Consider the following 18,339-nt stretch of genomic DNA (forward strand, 5'->3'; position numbering starts at 1 on the left):
CCCACCTCCGTGGCAGCACTAAGAATGTCCAACTAACGGTTTAGGCCTGATCCCTTGGGGGCCTAAGCCTTTAGTCGGACATCCCCTGAGGGCTCCCTGGCTGCCAGAAGGATGTCTGACTGCAAGCTTAGGCCTGATGCCCCGGGGAGTGGGCCTAAGTCAACAGGTGGACATCCTCCAAGGGGTCCTGGACTGCAAATGGGTGCAGGCTGGGCTGAAAGACCTGCCCCCCCGTGCACAAATTTTTGTGCACTGGGCCTCTAGTTTATAGTATTTGTAAATATTTATGCACCCAACATAGAAACACCTAAATATATAAGCAAATAATAACAGACCCAAAGGGAGAAATAGAAAACAATATAATAATAGGAGACTTTAATACCCCACATACATCAATGGGTAGATCATCCAGAGAAAATCAGTAAGAAAAAATCAACCTTAACAACATTTTCAATCAGAGAGACTTAACTCAAATGCACATGGGAAATTTTCCAGGACCTATCATATGTTAGGCTGCAAAACCAGTCCAATATAAGAAGATTGAAATCCTATTAAACATCTTTTCTAACCACAATGGTATGAACTAGAAATCAATTACGAGAAAGCTGGAAAATTCACAAATATATGGAAATTAAACATCATGTTACTGAACCACTGGTTAATGAAGAAATCAAAAGAGAAAAAAAATAACCTTGAGAAAATGGAAACAGTCTTCACCAGTGTGTTCAGCAGTTAAGAGTGTTGGCCCACACACCAAAGGGTCACAGGCTCAATTCCTGGCCAAGGGTACACCCCTGCGTTGCAGGTTTGACTCCTAGCCCTGGTGTGTGTGGGGGGGCTGGGAGGCAACCAATGGATGTGCGTCTCTCACATTGATGTTTCTCTAACCACACCATCCAGAGCAATTTCCATTTGTCTCAGGTGAGGAGTAACAACAATGCAAACAGAAATATAGTATACCACAATTTATGGATGTAGAAAAAGCAGTACTAAGAGGGAAGTTTATAGTGATAAATGTCTACCTCAAGACACAAAAATATTCAAACAACTAACTTTACATCTCAAGTACTAGAATAAAAACAAATGAAATCAAAAGTTAGTAGAAGAAAGGAAATAAAAATCAGAAAGGATTTATAAAATAGAGACTAAAAAGACAATGAGACTAAGAGCTGGTTCTTTGAAAAGATGAACGAACAAATTCCTAGAAACATACAATCTCACAAAACTGAATCAGGAAAATGTGAAGAGACCAATAACAAGTAATGAAACTGAAGCAGTAATGAAAAAAACTCCCAGCAAACAAAAGTCCTGGACGGGATGGCTTCACAGGCAAATTTTACCAAACATTCAGAGAATACCTATCTTCAAACCGTTCCAAAAAATTCAAGAGGGGGGAAGACTTGCAAGCGTTTTTTACAAGGCCAACATTTTCCTAATTCTAAAACCAGATAAAGACACTATAAAGAATTATAGGCCAATATCTCTGATGAACATAGATGCTAAGATCCTCAACAAAATATTAGCACACTGGATCTAGCAATACATTAAAGAGATCATACACCATGATCAAATAGGATTTACTCTGGGGTTGCAAGGGTACAATATTTGCAAATCAGCGAATGTGTTATCTATAATAATAAAAGCATAATATGCTAATTAGACCGGACAGCCGAACGACCTTCCGGATGTCCTTCCAGATGACCTTCTGGACAAGCTGGGGCTGTGAGGGCTGCGGCTGTGAAGCCCAGCCCCTTGCACGAATTTCATGCATTGGGCCTCTAGTATCACATAAAATGAAAGGTAAAAGTCACATGAATACATCAGAAGATGCAGAAAAAACATTTGATAAAATCAAGCAGCCATTTATGATAAAAACTCTCGGCAAAGTGGGAACAGAAGGATCATACCTCAACATAATAAAAGCCATTTTGACAAACCTACAACCAACATCATTATATTCAATGGGAAAAAACTAAAAGTGTTTCTCTTAAGATCAAGACAGGGATGCCCACTTTCATCACTCTTATTCAACACTAGAGGCTCAGTGCACGAATTCAGGGGATCGGGCCAGCCAGGGGAGGGGACGCAGGAGGTTGGCCGGCCTGGGGATGAGCCATGGGCGGTTGGCCAGCCAGCTCCCCTCACCTCCCCCTGCCCCCAAACTCCCAGTCAAGGGGACAATTTGCATATTACCCTTTTAGTATATAGGATTATTATATAGGATAGTAATGGAAGACCTAGCCACTGCGATCAGACAAGAAAACATAAAAGGCATCCAAACTGGAAAGGAGGAAGTAAAACTGTCATTATTTGCAGATGACATGATATTGTACATAGAAAACGTAGACTCCACCAAAAAACTGCTAGATGTGATAAATGAATTTGGCAAAGTATCCGGATACAAAATTACACCCAGAAATTGGTGGCACTTTAAAAAAGTATTTTTATTGATTTTGGAGAGGAAGGGAGAGGGAGAGAGATAAAAACATCAGAGATGAGAGAGAATCATTGATTGGCCGCCTCCTGCATGCCCCCCACTGGTAATAGAGCCCAAAACCCAGGCATGTGCCCTGACAGAAAATTGAACCGCAGCCTACTGGTTCTGAGGTCAGCACTCAACCACTGAGCCACACGCATTGGTGGCATTTTATACACCAATAATGAACTCTCAGAAAGAGAAACTAAGGAAACAATCGCATTTATTACTGCAGCAAAAAATAAAAAATAAGGCTCCTAGGAATAAGCTTAACCAAGACAGTAAAAGACCTGTACTTGGAAAACTATAGGACATTGAAGAAATAAATAGAGGAAGATACAAACAAATGGAAGTATATACTGTGTTCATGATCTGGAAGAATTAACATCATAAAAATGTCCGTACTACCCACGGCAATCTGTAGATTCAATGCAATTCCTATTAAAATATCAAGGACATGTTCCATAGATCTAGAACAAGTATTCCAAAAAATGTATATGGAACCAAAAAAAGACCTCAAATAACCTCAACAATCTTGAGAAAGAACGAAGTTGGAGGGATCACAATACTGTATATCAAACTATACTACAAAACCACTGTAATCAAAACTGCCTGGAATTGGCATAAGAACAGGCATATAGATCAATGGAACAGAAACAGAGCCCAGAAATCAACCTACACCTTTATGGACAATTAATATTTGACAGAGGAGGCAAGAGCATACAAGGGAGTAAAAACAATCTCTTTAATAAATGGTATTGGGAAAATTGGACAGGTGGATGCAAAAAATGAAACTAGAGAAACCAAGATGGCGGCATAGGTAAACACCTGAAATTGCTGCCTCACACAACCACTTCAAAAATACAACTAAAAGACAAAACGGACATCATCCAGAACCACAGGAAGGCTGGGGGCTGAGTGGAAATTCTACAACTAGAAGGAAAGAGAAAAGCACACTGAGACTCAGAGGAGGTGCGGAAGTAAAGTGCAGAGGTACGGAGGCTCGAGCGCGGAAAGGGCTGGCAATGAAAGACTCCGGTATCTTTTTGAATTGGGAGGGAGTCACAAGCTCCCGACTGCTCTGAACTCCAGTTCTGGGCGAGTCTCTGGGAACCCAGACTCATATGGGGAGAAACTGGACTCTCTGGTATCGGGTGGAACTCGGCAGCTTTCTCTCAGAGGTGCTTGCAGCGATTACCGCGGGACACTGAGACCCAGGGGCCTCTTAGGGCAGGGCTGAGGAGCAGCCATAGTTGTTTGCTCCACCCTGTTGATTCTCTGAGACCCCGCCCCACCAAAGCTGCGGCAGAGGTTTTGCATATGAATGGGCTGGCCCTTTGAGATCTAAAATTACCTAACAAACTGCAGCTGAGTCAGAGAGACCCAGAACATCCAAAAGAAGGCTCAAGGCCCCACAGGAGCTTGCATTGCTTCACAGCTGGGCCTCATCTGGGCACCTCCAAACCCCAAACAAGGAAGAGGAATCTGCAGATCTCTCCATAGCTCCTGCTGGGTAGCCTCAGGCAGAGGCTAAATTAGCACCTCCTTAGAGATCCAAGAGCCTGTGTACCCAGGGGTCAGATTGGGACCATCCAGATTACAACTCCTCAGATCCATAAGGAACACACTCAGGGGGCAGACTCAGTGAACACCAAAGCCCCACTGAAGCAAGTCTTGCCCCATAAGGGTGTCTTCAGCACAGAAGTTCTCCCACTGTAGACAGCTGATTCTCACAGACAATTGGCCTGGAGGTCAATTCCTCCCAGTGATACCTACAACAATCAAGGCTTAATTACAACAAGACTGTGCACAAGCCCACAAAGGAGTGCACCAAGAGTGTCCACCTCAGGTCATTGGGGAGGCTGAGCCACTGGGCACTATAGGACACCTAGCACACAAAACCACTCTATCAACACAGGGAAGCATAAAAAATGGGGAGACAAAGAAACAGATCCCAAATGACAGAAATGGAGGAAAGCAAACTACTGGATATAGAATTCAAAACCATACTTACAAGGTTTTTCAAGAATTTTCTAGAAACCCCCGATAAATCTAGTGAGACCCTCGAGGATATGAAAAAGGACCAACTAGAAATTAAGCATACACTGACCGAAATAAAGAATAATGTACAGAGATCCAACAGCAGACAAGAGGATCCCAAGAATCAAGTCAAAGATTTGAAATACGAAGAAGCAAAAAATACCCAACCGGAAAAGCAAAAAGCAAAAAGAATACAAAAATATCAAGATAGTGTAAGGAGCCTCTGGGACAACTTTAAGCGTACCAACATCCAAATTATAGGGGTGCCAGAAGAAGAGAGAGAGCAAGATATTGAAAACCTATTTGAAGAAATCATGATAGAAAACTTCCCCTACCTGGCGAAAGAAATAGACTTACAAGTCCAGGAAGCGCAGAGAACCCCAAACAAAAGGAATCCAAAGAGGACCACACCAAGACACATCATAATTAAAATGCCAAGAGCAAAAGACAAAGAGAATCTTAAAAGCAGCAAGAGAAAAACAATTAGTTACCTACAAGGGAGTACCTATACGACTGTCAGCTGATTTCTCAACAGAAAGTATGCAGGCCAGAAGGGAGTGGCAAGAAATATTCAAAGTGATGAATATTAAGAACCTACAACCAAGATTACTTTATCCAGCATAGCTATCATTCAGAATTGAAGGTCAGATAAAGAGCTTCACTGATAAGAAAAAGCTAAAGGAATTCATCACCACCAAACCAGTATTATATGAAATGCTGAAAGGTATTCTTTAAGAAGAGGAAGAAGAAGAAAAAGGTAAAGATAAAAATTATGAACAACAAATACATATCTATCAACAAGTGAATCTAAAAATCAAGTGAATAAAAAATCTGATGAACAGAGTAAACTGGTGAATATAATAGAATCAGGGGCATAGAAAGGGAGTGGACTGACAAGTCTCAGGGGGAAAAGGGTGTGGGGGGTTTGGGAAGAGACTGGACAAAAATCGTACACCTATGGATGAGGACAGTGGGGGGGGGGTAAGGGCAGAGGGTGGGGTGGGAACTGGGTGGAGGGGAGCTATGGGGGGGGGAGGAAGAGGAACTGTAATAATCTGAACAATAAAGATTTATTTAAAAAAAAAATGAAACTAGACCACCAACTTACACCATACACAAGAATAAACTCAAAATGGATAAAGGCTTAAATATAAGTAACAAAATCTTAAAAAATCCTAGAAGACATAAGAAATAGTCTCAGACATCTGGCATAGCCATATTTTACTGACATATCTCCTAGGGCAAGGGAAACAAAGGAAGAAAATAAACAAATGAGACTACATCAAACTAAAAAGTTTCTACACAGCAAAAGAAACCAACAAAATAAAAAGGGAACCTACTATATGGGAGAACATATTCGCCATGATACATCTGATAAGGGATTAATTTCCAAAATACACAAAGAATTTATATAACTGAACACCAGGAAGCAAACAATCCAATTAAAAAATTGGCAAAGGTCCTGGCTAGACATTTCTCTAAGGACTACATGGCCAATAGACATATGAAAAAATGCTCAACATCACTATTTATCAGCGATGTAAATTAAAACTACAACGAAGTATCACCTCACACCTGCCAGAATGGTTACCATCAATAAATCAATGAACAAGTGCTGGTAAGGACGCAGAGAAAAAGGAATCCTGGTGTACTGCTGGTGGGAATGCAGACTGGTGCAGACACCGTGGAGAACAGTATGGAGTTCTCTCATCAAATTAAGAATGGAACTGCTGTTTGACCCACTGATCCCACTTCCGGAAATATATCCTAAGATAGATTCCAATAAACACCATTCAGAAAGGATATCCATTGTGATCTGGAAACAAGATCTGAAGTGCCCATCAATAGGTGAGTGGATAAAAAAGCTGTGGTACATTTACACAATGGAATACTAAGCAGCTGTAAACAAAGGAACTCTCTTACTCTCTGTGACAGCACGGATGGACCTGGAGACTTAGAGTTCAGAGGGGGGGTAAGTGGGGGGACCGGATCAAAGAAGGTGAAGAGAGTAACCAAAGAACACATATACATAGTCCAAGGACACGGACAACAAAGTGGTGAAGGTCAGTGGTGGAGGTGGGCAAAGCGGGGGAAAATGGGGAACATCTGTAATAGTGTCAGCAACAAAAAAAGGGGTGTTAATGGTATGGGAATTTAGATATTAATTTTTTTAAAAGTTAAAAACAAAACTTCTCCCAGTTTCAGCTATGCTTTGCAGTGAATATTTGTTAGCTATTTTAGAAGGCACCCCATTGCTTTCTTTCTCCTCCTGTTCAGATACCAATGCTATGCAGGGATTGCTGGTGGTGGATTCCTCTGCACTAATATTTAAATTTGTGGAAATAGCTTGTTACCCAGTTTTGTTGTGTTCATGAAGTTTTGGTTTTGCTACCTAGTTGTTCTGCTGGTTTTATGTAGAGATGTAGAAAGATTGAAAACTATGATGCCCCCCCCCCCCAATATCTTGCCAGAAGCCCCTCAACCTATTCATTTTTGCAAATTAGTCAGCAGATGGGGATCAGAAGTCCCCAAGTAATAAGACTCTGAGACAAGTTCCTAGGGTCTTGAGGGCTGGGCAGGTTGTGGATCCATGAATGGGGGGGAAACTGACTTCAGTTTCCTTCCATCTGGGTAGATTTCAGAAGTGTTTGGGACCATCAAAGCCGTAACTGCTGAGTAGAGAGAAGGCAGGCAGATTCTAGAGTTTTAACTCTGGCAGTGCCTTCTCTCAGTCACTTACTTTTTCTGGGCCTCACTTGCCTCAACATAAAATCTGACTAGGACTGCATACCTTGCATATTTGTTAGCTTCTTTTGTTCACAAACATTCATGAATTACATGACACACAGTAGGTGCTCAAGGAAATATGATCCCCCCCCCCCTCTATGTCCACAGTGTTTTCTTGACCATTTCAACCTTAATGTCCATTGACGAGAAGTACAGAAAACTAAATTCCTATGATGTTTCTGTAACACCACTCAGTTCCAGGGGGTCCCAATGACCACCACAAGGCATGTCAACTTGACATCCATAGCAAAGGAGGCAGGTAGGCAGGCTGCTGCTGCTGCCTTGCCAGTGCCCTGGTCTTCTCCAACTTAGGAGCTGGCAAGGAGGAACCAGTGCTAACCCAGTCTTTGTCTGGCTTCACAGCAAAGAAGGTCAAAGCTGCTCTACCAACCATGTCTGAACAGCAGCCCCTCCCCTGGCCCACTCTCTAGGGCATCTACAGGAGACATATGGCCAGTCAGCAGAGCTACCCTCTGCAGGCAGGCAGGGTCCAGACTTACAGTGTGAGCATTGTTGATCTTCTTCACGTCCCACTGGCCTTCCCCAGTGTAGGTCAGCAGGGAGATGGCCCCATCTGAGCTCCCACAGGCCAGGATTAGGCCGTAGTCATGGGGGGCCCAGCACACAGAATTTACTGCAGGAAAGAGGGAGGCACAGTGAGCAAACTTTGATTTTCCGGATTTACCATTTTGCTAAATTTCTAAAAACAATTGCAGGGACCACCAGGGGGGAATTGTAACTTTGTCAACTGAAGAAATTTAAAATCCACCACCTGCTAGTATCATTTCCTAAACTAATGCCTATATTAACGAAAAGTAGGCTGGACAATTATCTGAGAATAAAGGCCAGTACTTAAAATGAATAAACCTTAAAGAACTGTATTATCTTTGCTTTTCTCTTTTTGCTCTGGACTGGCTTTAGTCTTCTTAGGGCCTATCTCCCATGTGGACGACGAGCAAAAAAGCCAACCCAAACCCAAGGGATCAATAAGAAGCATCACAAGGGGAAAACATCGAGCACTAGCCAAAACAGAGGCCTCTCTCACACCCAAGGACCACCCTCCTACCTCCTCCTGCCGCGCTCAGTGTACCTGAGGAGTCGTGTCCTGTGTGTTCGTGCGTCTTCTCCCAGGTGCCGTTTTCCTCTTTCCAGATAATAACTTTTCGGTCATAGGAGCAGGATGCCAGGATATTGCCATACATGGGGTGGGCCCAGGCCACTTGCCACACTGGTCCCTCATGACTGCAAGGGGAGAGGGTCAGAGGCTGCTCAGATGGGCCAAGGAACCCACAGGGCTCTGCCAGCCCCTTCTGTGGACAGAAATGGCAGGCAGAGTGTGTCTCAGGACAGAACTGCCTAAGAATTTCAAAGGGAGACATAGAATGTCACTGCCAAAAGGGACCTCACTGAGCAGTGAGGACCTTGAGACCCAGGAGAGGCTTTTGTTGTTGTTAATCTTCACTTGAGGATGTTTTTCCATTGATTTTTAAAAAGAGTGGAAAGGAGAGGGAGAGATGCAGAGAGAAATATCAATGTGAGAGAGACACATCGATTGGTTGCCTCTGCATACACTCCCTGACCAGGGCCAGAGATTGAGCCTGCAATCAAGGTACATGCCCTTGACCGGAATTGAAACCAGGATCCTTCAGTCCATAGGTCCACGTTCTATTCACTGAGCCAAACAGGCTAGGACTAAAGAGGCGCTGTAAGTGAGGCAGGACTTTAAGTTAGCCTCTCAGTCCCAACCCAGCAGAACCCTCACTTGCTCCAACACCTACTGTCATCAGCAGAGTCACTGATCAATCTAGGTTTTGCACCCACAAGCACTAAGTATCTGTAGATTGAATCATTTATCCTCCCAAATGGTCAACTTCTTGAGGCAGCAGTATCTGTTTTGTTTTGGTATTTTCTGCTACTCTTTTAAAAAAAATTGCTCAAAAGGTACGTCTCTTATCTTCTGATCTTTGTATGTTCACATGTTAAGTATCATCTGAGCATGTACCCTGTGCCAGGCTTGGTGCTGGGGCCATCTCTGGGTTCAGGGAGAAGTGGGCACCCAGCACATGAGACTTAACTCTGCTTACAGCAAGCATGTCAAACTCGCGCCACACAGCGAATATTTTTGCAGCCCAGCCAATATAATGTATGTAAGAAATGTTTTAATAAAAATTTAGTAATTTAATTTAACAATATCCTGTTATACACAATTATTAATAACAAACTACAATGTTCACTAATGACTGATTACTATAATTGTGTGCATTCATCTCCCTTATGTGCTTTACATGCAGGTGCACCATTTCTCTCCACTCGTATTAGCAGTGAATATTTTAGCAGCCAATTGCCACTCATTAGCCTTGTACTGACTTGTTTGGTGTGCGTAACAGGAAATATTTCGCTTTTGGAAAACAAAAAAAATAGGCTTATTTGTGTTACACTTATTAATTTGTACAGTTATCCAGGGTCTGGTAAGATAATGTTCAAGAGAAAATATTTTTATTAAAATTTTCTATTATTTTATGTTAACAGTTACTCATTAATTTCAGCCCTTTGTATTCAGCATGTCTCTATCGAAATAAACCTACATTTGTATGAAAATTGAAGCTTTTGTCTTTTTGTGGCCCACATCAACTTAAACCTTGCTTATTTGGCCCGTGTTAGCCTTTGAGTTTGACATGCGTGGCTTACAGGGCCAGGTTCTCTCACGCCCCCTCTCCACTCACCGGCTGCTTTACCTTAGGCAAGGACCATCTTCCCTATGGCTTAGTCTCTTAATGGAGGGATAAACAACACCTCTTTCATAGGCTGGGCATGAGGGAAATATCTGTGACAATTCACATAAAAAGCTTGCTTGGTACAAAAAAAGCCCCACACTCAATGTCTGTCACTACTACTGCTGTCCCTGCTTCTCCTTCACCCCAAGTCTGCAGGCACTCAGAGTCTCCTCCTCCCTCTGGCTAGAACAATAGCATATTCCCAGGCCTTACAAAGGAGCTGCTAATGAAACTCTCAGTAGGTTCAAATATCCTACACCTAGCAAAGATTTAACCAAGGCAAAAAAATACTGGAGGTCTCAATTTATCCCTCCAATATTTCACATCTTTTGAGCATAAGAAAAACAGCAGAAAGGACTGAGTGGCAGCTGATGCGACCCCCTCGGTCAGGCTGGCAGCCAGGCATCACCCCAGGAGCTCTCTGCTCAGCCAGGGGGTGCTGCACAGAAAACATGGCACTTGCCTCCTCAGTCACTTTTTTTCTGGACACTCAGGAAGAAGGGAATGTCTCCCCAAATGGCTCCTAAGTTGTGTCTTCTTTAATTCAGTTAACTAGCATGTACTGAGCACCCACTTGTCAGGGGTTTTTAAATTCTGTTACACAGTCTGGTGAAGGTTATGGTCCCTTTTTAGAACAATGGATCAAATACATAGAGCTAGGATTAGACAAGAAACCCAATTATATTGAAATACAGTTATGAAAACGTTAAAGAACAAATATGATATAGTGACATGTGTGCAGGTCTAGCAACCACTATTTTGAGATAGCTACAACTGTAATGTGATAGGAAAATATCTGACTTCCACTGGTAACAGGTACTATGAATACTACTGTGATTTCCAGCCTACATCCTTCATGGAAGGAAATGCTAAATATCAGTCACTGAAAATAAAGATGATGCTCTCCTCCTGCCTCAGTTCAACCTCTGAATTCTATCCATGAAACCCTTGGAGATCCATGGGATCCAGGTTAAAAACCCCCATTTATCTGAAAGGCAGTGAACCGAGGGAAAGCAATAGAGATGTGGCCATAAAAATGACAGCCAGGCCCTAACTGGTTTGGCTCAGTGGATAGAGCGTCGGCCTGGGGACTGAAAGGTCCCAGGTTCGATTCCGGTTAAGGGCATGTACCTTGGTTGCGGGCACATCCCCAGTAGGAGGTGTGCAGGAGGCAGCTGATTGATGTTTCTCTCTCATCGATGTTTCTGACTCTCTATCCCTCTCCCTTCCTCTCTGTGAAAAATCAATAAAATATATTTTTTTTAAAAAAATGACAGTCAGGATCTCAAGAATCTCAGTGGTGAGAAAGGATAAACATTTGTAAATATAAACTAATATCTGCCGTGGACAAACAGGCGGAATTACGGGATTTATATACTCACCATTACATTCTTACATTACCACCTTTCAGTGACACTTAGATCATGCTGGGTAAGCAAAAAAGGAAGTTTCCCACATTCAAAAGTAGCTACTGAAGGCTTGCTGGGAGTCTGGGAGCAGGCAGCATCAGCTCATTTTGAGGGTGAGCGGGTGAAGGCTCCCAGATAAACTGACTCTTGTCCAAGATCTTCTAGTGGGTACAGGGTGGCAGAGCTGGATTCACTCCTGGATCCATCAGCCCAGGATGCCAACTGAGGGCAGCAGGCTGGCTGGGACCCGAGTGTCCTCTCTGCTAACTGCACTGCGGGGCTGCTCTGCTCTGGCTCTCAGGCTTCCCTGCCCTCCCTGAAAAGCCCAATCATTGTCAGTCCTTGCCCACAGTTGGCTGCACTCACCCCCTGAGGTCTGCGATGAGGATCTGCCCTCCGTTGCGTACATCAAAGATTTTGACGGACCTGTCTGATGAGCAGGTTGCCAGGCGGGTGCCATAGTAGTCCATCTGGGCATCGTGCTGCAAAGGGAGGACAGCTCAGGAAGCCTGCAGGCTGGGTGGGTGGGGGCCAGTTACCAGGACAGAGAATCTAGTTTGGACCAGACTCTACCTGAAAGTAATCTAACCTCAAAGAATCATCACTATCAGGCAGGAAGCTAGCATGTCAACAATCTCACTTCTCTGACATGTAATACCTTTCCTAACAGGACAAGACAAACTATGCCCAGCTGCTTGTAGACCCTTTATATACATGGGGAGCCCTTTCTCATCCTGTTCTGCAGGGTGGGTATGGGAGAAAAAAGCTGGCCTAGTCTCCTTCTTCCTCAGCCCCATTGTGTTTTGAGGACAACACTTGTGTACTGGGGACAACACTTGGAGTTCAGCTCAGCCCAGAACCAAAGGCTAATGCTGACTCAAAGGAGAAGAAATGGAATCAGTGTGACCCCAATCAGGTACTCCATGATGCACATCTGGCCTAGACACAGGGTTCTATTCAGCACAGCTCCTTCCTCCATCCATGGCCCTGGATCCGTTGTGGACCTTTGTTCCTGGGTTTCCGCTTGGCCTTTTTTAAAAAATTTTTTTCCTAGTAATGTGCCCAGTACCCCAGACTGTCCACATACATCTTAAATGTCACTCGTCCAACCACTTCCGAGATGCTGACGGGCTATCAGAACCTCTGCCCACAGCTACTTGCCCAGCTGGGGCAATGACTCCTCTGAGTCACTACGCCTGCTGCCCCACTGTTTGCTGGCCCTTCCTATTCCAACAAATGGCACTTTCTTCAGCTATCCCACCTTGTGGATTTCAAGAACTACTAGCTGTTACTCTTGTGGTCATCAGGAACAATTATACCCTTTCAACAGAAGCAATCTGTCCCTGTGCTTCAACATTCTTTCCTCGCCTCCCTACTTAAAAAAAACTTCCTGATTCTTCTTGGAAGTCAATGCAGGTGTTAACACATTGTGTACCGCATAGAAATCTCTAAGACATATGCCAGGGACCGCACGTTTTTGGGCAAACTGCACGTTATTTAAATCATCATAATGCACTTTAGGTGTTGTTTTTCAATAATTATAACATTTTTATTTACAAAAACAATTAAACAATTAAAGTTCCTAGTACTTTTTTTAACGGATGGTATTGCGTAAAACATTTTCCTCTATGAAGAGGGACCAAACAAAATTTACCTAAGTATCTAGATTCGCTCCTTTTTCCATGGGCGTGAAAAAACGAGAACACTCGTGAGCAGTCCTTAACAGATGGTGCGCGAAACACGAGAAAACTCCTGAGCGGTACGAAATGTGTTAAGACAGATCTTCTCTGTAAATGTACTTCTGAAGCATTTCTCCTATAGAGTGCTATCACGCACTTTGGGAGGAAGTAGGGCGCAGTACCTAACAGATTTAAATCCTATCTCCTCAGCTTATCTGTTGTACAACCTTGGAAAAATTACCTAGTCTCCTTGAACCTCAGTTTCCTTATCTTTAAATGGGGCTACTTCAAGGGTTGTTATGAAAGTTAAATGAGATAATGAATGGAAAGTATTTAGCATGGGATCTGACACTTAGTGAGCATGCAGACATTAGTCATTACTATTTTGCCTTATCTGTTCCTCAAATCGAACCCACACAAGCAGGTATCACATTCATATTTTTCCCATTTTAACTATGAGGAAATCAAGGCTGGCTCAGAAGAGTCGAGACTGGCTAAGGAGTCTCAGATTGGATCTTAATCCTGATGGTGCCACACTAACTCCAAGGAGGTGTGATCTTAGAGCTAGACCACAGAGAACATAGACAACTCTGAGAAGGCCCAAAAGAACCACTGGTGGGCAGGAACCCTGGGAGGAAATGCTGTAAGCTGACCTGGGTCTTGCTCAAAGGCTGCCTGGACTGCTTGACCCTCACGAAGCAGAGTCTGCATCTTTGCTGTGGGAGACTTTAATCTTTGAACCTTCTCCCATAGCCCTGTTGTCTTATACTGAGCCCGTGTTTGCCTCAGGAAACACCCCGAGTTAATGACTTCTGGTCCAAAGGTCCTTGTCTGGCACCTCTGTCTGTGGTGGTTCTACCTGACTCTGCCTTGGGCTTTTGCCAAGCCTGCCCCCTGCCTTCATATTGAGTCATCTTCCTCCTCTCTTTTCTTTTAACCCCCTTTTCAATGGGGCTAAGAAGTGACAGCTGGAGAAAGACAGGTAGGAAGACTGTTGTCAATCTCGGTACCTACTCAGCCTGCGTCCCAGACCCGGTTACTTTGTTGGTCAGAAGATGGAGGCCTTGAGTTACAAGCCAGTCCCAGTTTCCTCCCACCAGAGTGACCAGACGGCCACAGCCCTGCTCACTGCGAGGGCATTGCTGGGAGGCTGACTACACCCCTGAAGCTGCAGTCTGAGTGGCAAAGGCTGCACAGCCACCCTGGAATCACGAATGCTTCCCTCCCACAGAAATGCCCAGTTCCCCAGCCCGTGAGGGAGGCTGAAAGAATACTTACAATCATGTCCTCATGGGAGGTGTCCACAGTGTTAATTACTGACACCTAGAACCAGAGATATCATTGGTAAATGAACTGATGGCATCTAGAATGCAATCATCTTATTAAACCCACCAATCATTTCTAAAGTTCTTAACTGCATTTGTTCATGCATCCATTCACTCATTCAATCCAGTACCTTCTTTTTGCCAAGCACTGTGCCAGGAACTGGAGATACAGATACAAATAAGAGGTGCTTCTTGCCCCTGACAAGCTTGCACACAAGTAATCCTAACACAGCAAGATAATGACTTTAAAAGTGGTTTACATGTGCTATAGCAGCCCGAAGGGCTGGGGGTGTTGGACACAAACTGGGACTTAGATGATAAGGAATTTGCCAGGTGGCACAGGAAATAAAAGTACAGTCCAAGCACAGGGCATACCATGAGCGAAGAGGGGAGATGCAAATAGTCCTGGCTACCTTTGAGGGGGAAGAGAGACCCCGAGGGAGTAATGAGCAGCTTGTAGGTCTGGAGCACAGCTGCCACAGTGGCCACCCTTCCACCCATTCTTTGAGGTCCAGATCAAATTATGCCCCCCTTCTCGAAGATCCTCAGGTCCCCCTGGCTGTACTCCTCTGAGTATCTTCAGCACTAAAATGACTACAACCCTTTATGCTGTTTCTTCTCCCAACTAGAAGGCATGCTCCCTGGAGCTAGGCTCTGTGTTGTCTGCAGTTTTGAATCCTCTCAAATCATCCAGCAAAGTGCTTTGCAACCAGAAGGAACTCAGTGACTAGTTGCTGGATGAATAAGTAAATGAACAAAAACAAACAGTTTTACTTTGCTCAACCTCTACTCTCGTAAAACTGGTGGGATAGAAAAGGACTGAAAAAGTTTCAGTTCGGAACTGTATTTCGTAGCATTTCCCCCATTTCTTCTTTTTTCAGCCCAAACCCTGGAAGCATAAAATCTAGCTCGACTTTTCAGAAAGGCAGACACTGGAGGAGGATGGCTGCAGAGCAGTTCAAAAGGTACCACCAAGTAAGCACAGGCTCTCTCATCAAATTCAAATTCTGGACTCTCTAAAGAGTGGGCCCCCAGGTCCGCAAAGACAAGCAAGCAAGACAAAAAGATCCCCTTGGTGGGCTGAGCTAGCCAGGTCCCAAGTGCTTCCACATGGGCCCGGAAGGACGAAAGGCAGTCGATCAGAGCTGCCTGATAGACTAAGGAACTGAAGAAACCCAGCGGAGAGGAAGGGCTTACTGAAGCAGCCCTGGGCAAACTACGGCCCGGGCCAAATGAATAAAACTAAAAAAAAAAAAAAGACCGTACCCTTTTATGTAATGATGTTTACTTTGAATTTATATTAGTTCACACAAACACTCCTTCCATGCTTTTGTTCCGGCCCTCCGGTCCAGTTTAAGAACCCATTGTGGCCCTCGAGTCAAAAAGTTTGCCCACCCCTGGACTAAAGCGACGGAGCTAGTTAAACGTGGGGCTGGGCAAAGAGCTCCACCTGCGAACTCCCAGCCCACAAGCATCCCAATCCATTAGGCTGCCTACCTAGGACATCAAGCAGTTGTTACCCCGAATTCCCTAAATTAACGCCCGAGGGCTAAGTAACGCCAGGAAGGAAGTTTACTAGTAGCTTCACATCAGGTCACCAAAGGACCTTAGAGATAACCAGCACTTATTTGTTACTCCTCATCCGAGGATATTTTTTTCTATGGATTTTTTAGAGCGAGTGGAAGGGAACGGGTAGAGAGAGGGGGGGAGAGAGAGAGCGAGGAGGGAGAGAGAAGAGGAGGGGGAGAGAGGCAGGGAGAGGGAGAGGGAGAGGGAGAGGAGAGGTCCAAGGCTGGCGAGCGCGGCTGCTGCTGCGGGGACCGGAAGTGTCCGGGCCGTTGTTAAGTAGAAAGCGGCAGCTCTCAAAACACACCCGCTCTTCACAATCGGTGCGTTAAACATCCAGTGAGAAGGAACTGACCGTCGGGCACAGGGGCTGCCAATTCTCAGAGGAAGAACCGGAGGCGCGGGCGAGCGCCGTAAACCGAGCCGCCGCGCCGAGCACACGTTCAACCCCAAGCCCCGGCACCTGGGCTCCCAGGTTTCCTCAAACCTCCCGGCACACGCGCGTTCCCGGGAGCACGCGTTTCCCGAACCCCCACTCGGTGCCAGGCTCAGGCCAAGGCTTTCATCCATCAGTTCCCATCCAGTCACTCACTCGGCGAGGAAGCGTGGAGAGAACCTACACCGTGGGTTCCACAGACTTGAAACGCCGAGGCCCTGCCTCAGACACTTCGCCCACCCTGACACGCTTCTTCCAGTGCCCATTCCCCCGGGGGGCCGGCCCCGTCCCACACACACCACTGAGGAGGGTGAAGAGGGTTGGGGCCTCGGCCCCGCCACCTCCCGCTCGGAGAGGCGTCCTCCTCGTCAAGTGTCGGTAACAGCACCTACTTTACGGTAAGGGCTGTGAGAGGGCCGAGACTGCGAACAATGCTTGGCATTTACTAATGGCACAGTAGTTCCTACAATGTCCCTGGTTTTCTTTTCCATTGTTGGGGGTAGGGAAGGAAGGAGCGAAAGGCGCGGCCGGCAGAGTTCCGGGCCTCTCCCCGCGAAAGGTACCGAGAGGCAGGGCCGGGGGCCCCCAACCTCTACGGGGTGGAAGGGAGCTGAACGGCCAGCGCCTGGAGCTTGAACCTCAGCGCGGTCGGCGGGGGACGGTCAGACCAGGCGGGGACCCCGCTCGGCGTTCCGGGCCGCAACACTCACCATGGCTGCAGCGGCGGTGGCTCCCGGCCTCGGACGTGGCAGCTCCCGGCGGCGCCTCTGACACCTCACTTCCGGCGCCGGGCTGGCCGGCCGGGCTGTAGCGCAGGAGTCTCCGGGTAGCAACGCGCTCTGCTCGCACAAAGGTTCCGGGCTGCAGCGCCGCGCCCTCCTCTGGGCCCTCCTCTCTCCGTGACGGGCGCGCGAGACCCACAATGGGCCTCTCATTTCCAAGGCTTTAGGTACTGAAGCTCTAGCCGGTCTTCTCTCCTGCCCCCCCCCCCCCAAGTCCCCCCAGATCCTTACGTGATAGAAAGGATTCCTAACTACAGCGTCACCTGTTTACCTGGGATTCTGGGTGCGAAGGGCCTTATGATGAACACTAAAGGATGATCAATTTTGGGGGCAGTGGGTAGACTGGTCCTAGTGCTTCCTTGTTGTTAGTCCCTCCTCAGGATCCAAGGCTGGGACCAGGGGCCGAGAAGGCTGGGGGAATGCCCCCTACTAGAGGCTGAGCCCTCTCGCCCTGCCTTTTCCAAGCCATGGGATCCCTAAACTGCCTCTTCGCACAGATCTGGGACCTGGGGAGTCTGGCCCATGAAGTAGATTTCCCCAGGCAAAGAGGACTCTCAGCCAAGCGTCCGCAGCGAGAGCTCAGGATCCACCCCGCAGCGTTCCCAGTCCTGAGGTCCCTGGCTTCCCACAAGCACAGTGAGAACGCTGCCCTCTGGGTAGAGCCTGGGGCTCCCCTCAGGTCTGGCAGCCCCGGGCCCCCCTTGACAAGGAGTGTAGTGACTTGGGTGGAGCCTGGGCTCCCCTTGGGTAAGTCGCAGTTCCTCAGTTCCCTCTTCTATAAAGGGGTGTTGCAGGGCCGGGGGAGACCCTGGCTGGAGATGGTCACTACTGGAGGGAAGATGTTAAGTCTCAGAAAGTGTGATAGATCCAGACCATTAAGGAGCTTCGGAGAAGCCGAGGGGAGTGGGTCTTACAAAATCCAGGGCTGGGCCTCTGGGCAGCAACCCACCTTCTCACCTCCACCTCAGCTTTCAAGACTCCTTATTTCCTTCGAATGAAGACATATTGCAGGGGTGTGAGGGGGTGGTGCTTAGAGTGGAGCAGGGAATAAAGGGGGCAGGGCTC

At 46.1% G+C, this 18,339-nt stretch overlaps 1 protein-coding gene across 1 annotated transcript in view; it reads right to left on the reverse strand.

Moving 5' to 3' along the window:
• The window catches only part of SEC13 (SEC13 homolog, nuclear pore and COPII coat complex component), a gene marked incomplete at its 5' end in the record, with an annotated part of 30,971 nt that extends 13,544 nt beyond the window's left edge, over positions 1-17,427 (reverse strand). Inside the window, 5 exons of the mRNA XM_081105729.1 lie at positions 7,804-7,937; positions 8,394-8,545; positions 11,853-11,968; positions 14,444-14,488; positions 17,203-17,427. Coding sequence (XP_080961855.1) covers positions 7,804-7,937; positions 8,394-8,545; positions 11,853-11,968; positions 14,444-14,488; positions 17,203-17,427 — 672 coding nt within the window. The remainder of the gene's footprint in view (positions 1-7,803; positions 7,938-8,393; positions 8,546-11,852; positions 11,969-14,443; positions 14,489-17,202) is intronic.
• Between the last annotated feature and the right edge of the window lie 912 nt (positions 17,428-18,339).

This window comes from Myotis nattereri (genome assembly GCF_964212035.1).
Source record: "Myotis nattereri genome assembly, chromosome: 14".
In the NCBI taxonomy this organism is placed as follows: Eukaryota; Metazoa; Chordata; class Mammalia; order Chiroptera; family Vespertilionidae; genus Myotis; species Myotis nattereri.